General features: G+C 42.9%; 1 protein-coding gene across 10 annotated transcripts in view; it reads right to left on the bottom strand.

Annotated features, from left to right (window-relative positions):
• Positions 1-1,285: 1,285 nt before the first annotated feature.
• The window catches only part of LOC135095743 (palmitoyltransferase ZDHHC20-B-like), a 53,616-nt gene continuing 47,790 nt past the window's right edge, over positions 1,286-7,111 (bottom strand). For all 10 annotated transcript variants that reach the window (XM_063996810.1, XM_063996807.1, XM_063996808.1 and 7 more), the window contains one exon: positions 1,286-6,972. In XM_063996810.1, coding sequence (XP_063852880.1) covers positions 6,926-6,972 — 47 coding nt within the window. In that variant the 3' untranslated portion in view covers positions 1,286-6,925. The remainder of the gene's footprint in view (positions 6,973-7,111) is intronic.

Below are 7,111 nucleotides of genomic sequence, written 5' to 3'. Positions count from 1 at the left end.
AGCCATCACAGGTTGACAACACCCTAAGAAACAGTGGCTGGCGGCATCACCTCAGCATTTAAACACACCAAAACATTACACCTCTGAGTGCTTTACACACGACTCAAATCATGTACTAACCATGCCATGAACGTCTTTTATCCCCCTCTCTCTGTCAGCCTTGGTGTCACCACCTGTCTTCCCTGTCACCTGACCTTCTCTGGAAACTACCTATGACATGTTGGCGCTGACTGCGTGACCTCTAAGCCTATTCCACTCGTCCACCACTGCTCTGTCCGTGAGTCACCAGCATCCCACCCAACACCGCTCATTTTCTTCTTCTCAAAGGTTTTCAACACGTAGATATCTTTAAATGTTTCTCTCGATCCTCAGTAGTCTAGATGGTCGCAAATCGGTTTACAACTCATGCCTTCTTGTAGAGGAGGATTGTGCCTTTCTCGTGCCACCTTTAACTCGAAACAACTAAGTTGACCCCTTCTATTCCAGACGCTTCATATCACCATGACCTTTGACCATGACTGAAATGATCTGCCAGAGAAACATAATTTGGTGTATAAAACAAGTAGATGGAGAACATTCCCAGAGGCCAGTGGTGTGTTGGAGTCATTTGCTTCGCTTCAGTCCGGTGGTTCACCAGACGCTCCCATAATGAACCTTCATGTAAAACTTGTTAATTAGTCGTTTTATTGAAATATGCCTTGCCTGCTGATTACGCATTCATTTCTGAGTTCTGAGCTTTTATATATATATATATATATATATATATATATATATATATATATATATATATATATATATATATATATATATATATATATATAATTTACACAATGAGGGGACCAATAATGGGTCTTAATCCAACCTAACCCTCAGATGGAAGTACTGATGCTATTTCAGTACTGTCCATCTTGCCTTCATTAATAATAATTTATAATGGTTACTGAAGTAGTGATAACAACAACCGTGCTACTCTTAACCTATCCTAACCATAACTAACTTAAGCATTCATAAACTAACCCAACCTTACCAAACCCAAACTAAACAATATAACCGAATCTTATCTAACGTAACTTTCTGACCTAGTGCCCTACTCAAATACAAATACAGACCAAAATGACCTAACATAACCTTGACCTAATGCCCTATTCAAATACACACCAAAATAACCTAACCTAACTTTCAAACCTAGTGCCCTCTATTGACATACAAGTACAGCAAGAGCCTAACCTAACCTCTATTACTGAACCAGCCACGCCAATAAGGATCCAAATAACAAACATCGAAGGAACATTGTATATTTGTATATTATCTGAAAAAAGTCAGAAAAAAGGGTACTGCTCAAGAAGCCAACAATGTAATAAGACAAATAAATCAAGACAAATAAAAACACAAAACGAACACGAACACAAACACACGTCAAGCGGCTGGTTGGTTGTTTACTTACAGACAGACAGACACGGTGAAGAAAACAGCAAGGGAATTATAAACAAATGCGACTCGTAAAATAAAGCACAATTAGGAGAGGGCTCGTGGTGGCCTTAATGCACCACTCACTCTCTCCCTCTCTCTCCGTCCCGGCTGATACTACACCAACATTAGCAGGGTTACTTTGTGGAGCCCTTAATTGTTCCTCTGGTGCTGTGGTGGCGGTGGTGGATTGTGGGTACCAGTAGGTTTGTCATGTTGCGTAAAGGAGTGGTGGTGGTGGCTGTGCATTGTGGGTACCAGTGGCTTTGTCATGTTCGGTCTGGTTAGGTGGTGGTGGTGGTGGTATCTTTCTGGTTTCGATGTGTTTGTTAAAATGCAATGCAGGGAAGGTATATATGTAAACAGTGCGTGGTTCTAATGGTTGTGTTGTTCTCTGTAGTGGTACGTTTACTTGTGATAAATAGGTGTGCAGCATATACTTCTGTTTTTCTTAGTCATAACACATAGTTTGTAAAAAATGAATAACGCTATAATGACACACGCACACGCACTTTTTCTGTAAAATGGAACACACACACACACACACACACACACACACACACACACGCAATATATATATAGTTATAAAATGAAAAGCATACATACTATTTAAATTACAATATCCACCACCACCACCACCACCACCATGCCAAACCTTAGACCTTCTCTCTCTCTCTCTACACACACACACACTCACACACACACACACACACACACTCTAATTATAAAATGAAATGCACACACACTTTGCAAATCAACACACTTCATTACCACCACCACCACCACCACCAGCCCAAGCTTAACACAATCACCAATCACTTTACAAAACAACAAATCTTCTCTTCTTTCCAGACACTTAATTCACTGCCACCACAAACTGTCCTTCCTGCAAGCACTTTTACAAACCCCATTTTCTTTCTCAGTCAATTCACAGCACCACAAGTATTCATCACCACACTACATAGCCAATCTTAGGTCCACATCACCAATCACCACTATTACTGCAATCTATCAATTCACCACTTTACAAAGACCTGACCTGACCCATCCACAAGACACAGGGTTCATCAGCAAGGTCACAGTGGTAGTATGGGGTTTATAAGACTCATATACACTGGTTAAGTACACTTCAAGCCATCAGGGGAGTCAGTATATTGAAAAGCCAGTGAGAAGTTCTGACTGACGCACCGAAGGATGGGGAGTTTGTTAAGAAGTTGTTGCCTGTACACTAAATGACTTGGTGCATGGTGTCAGTAAGGAGAGGCTGACTGACTGACTGAATGACTGATGGGGGAATGTGCTAGCAAGCTGTCACCTCTTCACTGATGAGTTGGGAGGGGTTATGGTGACAGCAAGGGGAGGAATATTGATTGACTGGCTGGCTGATGGGGGAATGTGTTAGCAAGTTGTCACCTCTTCACTGACGGAGTTGGGATGGGTTGTGGTGTCAGCAAGAGGAATATTGGCTGACTGACTGACTGGTGGTGAAAAAAGTTAGTATTTGTGTCAGGTCGCTGACTGACTGACTGACTGATGGAATACAATGTGACTGATGTAGGTAATTGCGTCAGTGAATTTTCCCTTCGCTGACGGACTGACAGATGCTACACGAAAATTGCACCCACAAAGAAGACGAAAAAATAAGAAGTTAATTTACATGGACTTCCCAAGACTAGCTGTTTGAGAGACAAGTACAAAAAAGGCCTAGAAATTTGTAGCAGGTGTTTATGGGAGAAATGGTTTAGTAGGTATCAGCTGATCATTCTCTCTCTCTCTCTCTCTCTCTCTCTCTATTTGTCTCACTACTCCAGGACAAAACAGCACTACAAACCTAATTCTGTCTAATCCCCCCTCTCTCTCTCTTATTCCAGGACAAACGACAGCACTACAAAACTAACACTGCCCATTCCTGTCGGCCATGTGATGATAACACACACACACACACACACACAAAGAGATGCAATGTCAGACACTTATCACAGCATCTTAAATTCCTGTGCAGTAACCAACACACACACACACACACACACACACACATGAATCATCATTTAATTTTACATCCTTATTTTCCCTAACACACAAACACATGTACAAATAAACCTGTCCCCTCTCTCTCTCTCTCTCTCTCTCTCTCTCTCTCTCTCTCTCTCACACACACGCCAATACACACTAATTAAAGCAACACCCATGCCAGTAATAATTCCATCAAATTTTAGTCTTTAGGAGCAGGGCATGTAAGGGTGAAAATACCAGACCCCTTTCATAAACTGGCTTAGACTTAAATGGGTTTGTTTGGGTCAAGTTTGGTTAGGTTAGGTTACGATCACTTGCGTTGGGTTAGATCAAGTTGTGCTGGGTTTTGGGTAGATTTGGCCGGGTTAGGTTAGGTTTGGGTTGGATAAAAGAGTTTCTAGTCAAAGGTGTCAGTTGTTTGCATTAGCCCAGGTGAGTTTAGGTAAAGTCCATCTAAATGATTCCTCAATGGTTACTAATGTCCTGCCTTAACCGTCGTGAGAAGGGAGAATTTGAGATCCTTCCGTACAAAACACTTCACACCACACAATTCCATGACACAAAATTCCCTGGATGTAATGAATCGTGCAGAATAAATTTTAAGACTTCCTATAGAAATTTATGCCCATGATGTTGTAACCTAACCTAACCTAAGGGAAAGAATTACATTTCAAACCTCGCTGAGCCGAAATCAAAGAGAACAATTAATTTTACTTCCCTATAAAAATTTGACGAAGATATCATAACCTAACCTAACCTAACTTAAACCTAACCTGACCCATGACATTGCAACCTAACCTAACCTGACTTATGGGGAAAAATGACACTTCAAACCGTGCTCCGTCTCCTCAAAACCACAGCTCAAGAAAACTTACAAGACTTACACTCCAAATCTTCACTGTGCCTCACCACCTCTCACAGCAGCCACTCATACCAAGCTATCACAAGGGGGTCATTTAGGAGCCCTTGGGAGTGTAGCGTACAAAGGATATTCACCGAGAGACTTAAAGATGCCTAACAGAATAAATTGAGATGCTTCCAGTGCTGGCCAACGCTCTGCCTCGCATTGTAAGTACACTGACTCTCTATGTCTTTCTGTCTTAGTCTACATTGGCGCAGGTATGTTTGATTGAAGGGCGCGTGGCAGAGCGTTGCGTCAGCTGTTAAAAACACACACACACACGCACTCACACACAAAGAAAAGACTGTAAAACGATGCTATAAAATGTGGAATCATGCCTCTTCTGTTTTTCCAGTTTTTCCTTAATTTTCCACGACCACTCCTGCCATCACTACCATCACTACCATTACTGCCATCACCGGTCACTATTTCCCAAGTCCTTCCATTTCTACCACTGCCATTAACTATCACATTAAGATGAATCCCGTCTAAATCCTTGTTAGAACCGCAGGATTTGCCTCAACACTGCGTAATGAGAGGGAAGAGGATGGAGCCTGGAGTGGGTGTCTCTGCTCCCTTGCTTCTGTTCAACGCTGGGCAATGCTGGCAACGCTGGGCAACGCTTGGCAACGCTGTGCTGAAATTACTTCTTCCTGCATGGTTCGCCTCAGTATTCACACTTTTCTGTAGTTAAATATGTGGATCTGATTCCTTTTTCCTTTCTTTTCCCTGGAGACTTTTCAATTATACACAAATTTGATTCTTTTCTATTTTTTTTTCTGTTTTCTCTGTGTATTTAGGTCAGTATTTACACTTTCCTGTAGTACAACATGTGACTTTGATGCCTTTCTCTCTTCTCTTTGGTGATATTTCTACCTTTCTATAAGTGAGGATGTAAATATGCTGTTTTTTCTTCTCTCTGTAGATTCGGTTAAGTATTTACACTTCTGTCCATATGTTCATCTCTCAATAACTCACTTCCTTGTCACTGTAACTCCAGACAGGCTTGAACACTTGTTGCTGTGTCTGTCCTTCCATCTCACACTACTTGGATCGTTTCCCAGCCATTACAGCTCAGGATAAGACGTAGCACTTGTTTCCCTGTCCACCAAGAAGACCCTCAACACACACACACACATTTATGGCTCACACACACACACTCCACAACACAAGCTTACACAACAAGCAGATCTACCACTCCTCACAAGCCAGCAGTGCATCAGTGTCTGCCCAGTGTATGACGAACACATTGCGTCAACTGTACTATGCCACAAAAGCTTGCCTGTGCTGTAAAATTAACATACCATCTTCAGTTCCCTTCAAGAGTGTGCTGGGATGTTTTGTTCAGTGTTTCTGTTAAAGAGATGTCATGTGTTCTTAGTCTAAGGGTACATGGTCTCCAACGATGCCTGGCTGGACTAGATACACTTGAGAATTCTGTGAGATCTTATGTTTCCTTGATTTGTTAGTGAGCTGGGGGACACTGCAAGAGGTGGTGGTGTCTGAGTGTAGCTGAGATCCTCGTTTCCTTTTGATGAAGTTTTGGCAAGCATCTTGGCTGTTCAAAATATCTTGGTTCTGTTCCTGGGTGCACTGTCCTGAGATCCTCTTCACCGTTCGTAATTCTGTGTTAGTTTCGTTAGCTTCTGGTTGGCGTTTGTGTAAAGAGAGACTGGTGTTGTTGGTGTTTCCAAGCGCAGTGAGCTTCTGGGTAAACACTTCAGTATTCTAAAGAGAACCTGGGTACTGTGAGAGCTTGTTATCACACCTGTTCCTCTGACACTCCTGCTAGCTTCCAGTGCACCCTTCACCCATCCAGAGAGGCCTTGGATACTGTGAGAGCTTGTGATACCTGTTCCTCTGACACTTGTTGGCTTCTGGTTAGCATTTCTGTGTTGTTTCTGAGAGCAATGTCCACAGATATGTTCCTTTGACTCTTGCTAGCTTTCAGTGCACCCTTCACTCATCCACAGAAGCCCTGGTGTTGTTTCTGAGAGCTTGTTATGAGATCTGTTCCCTTGATGTTCTAGCCAGCCCATGGAGAGGAGATGGTGTTGCCTCAGTGCAGTCATGAACCAAGCTTGCCTGCACTGGGGAATATAGAGAACTGAATGAGATATGACAATCGAGTTTCCACTGATTTGCATTGGACGTCTTGCAGTCATCCTTACAGCACAGCGGCGTGGGTGAGGACAACACGACTACTGGAATACACAGCCAAGATTACAGCAAGATTTTCACTTCCCTTCACAATGCTTCATATAGGGAGTGCAACGTGTAGGGCTGATGGCTTCCTGCACCTTTCCTTATCCTCTCATCTTGCTTTGGAGGGTTCTGTTGAGAGTTTCCACCCAGGATGACACCAGAGGCCCTGATGTCAGTTTACGTGGAGATCAGTGGAAACCTCGTCGTTGAATACATAACAGAAGGGACTGACTCAAGACCTTAGTTTCTGTAGGTTAGATGGCTTGCTCTTACACTGGTGAGGTGGGCAGGTGTGTGGTGGTGTGGTGGTGGTGTGGAGTGCTGTGGCAGAGGCTTCACTTACACAGGGTTGGTGTGATTGGACTGCACCACCACCTCCTCCAGGCCTGTTGGGGGAGGAACGCAGGGGGTGTGTGAGGTAGGTGACAGTAAACAGACTAATATAGAAAATGGAGATTAGATTACAGTGAGTAGATTTGCGTTCCTGGTTTTATACGAATTTCTTATCTTATTCAACAAGAAATA

Source organism: Scylla paramamosain, unplaced genomic scaffold, assembly GCF_035594125.1.
Source record: "Scylla paramamosain isolate STU-SP2022 unplaced genomic scaffold, ASM3559412v1 Contig1, whole genome shotgun sequence".
Taxonomy (NCBI): Eukaryota; Metazoa; Arthropoda; class Malacostraca; order Decapoda; family Portunidae; genus Scylla; species Scylla paramamosain.
Note: the sequence above shows the minus strand (reverse complement) of the source record. Positions and strands in the feature narration are given on the sequence as shown.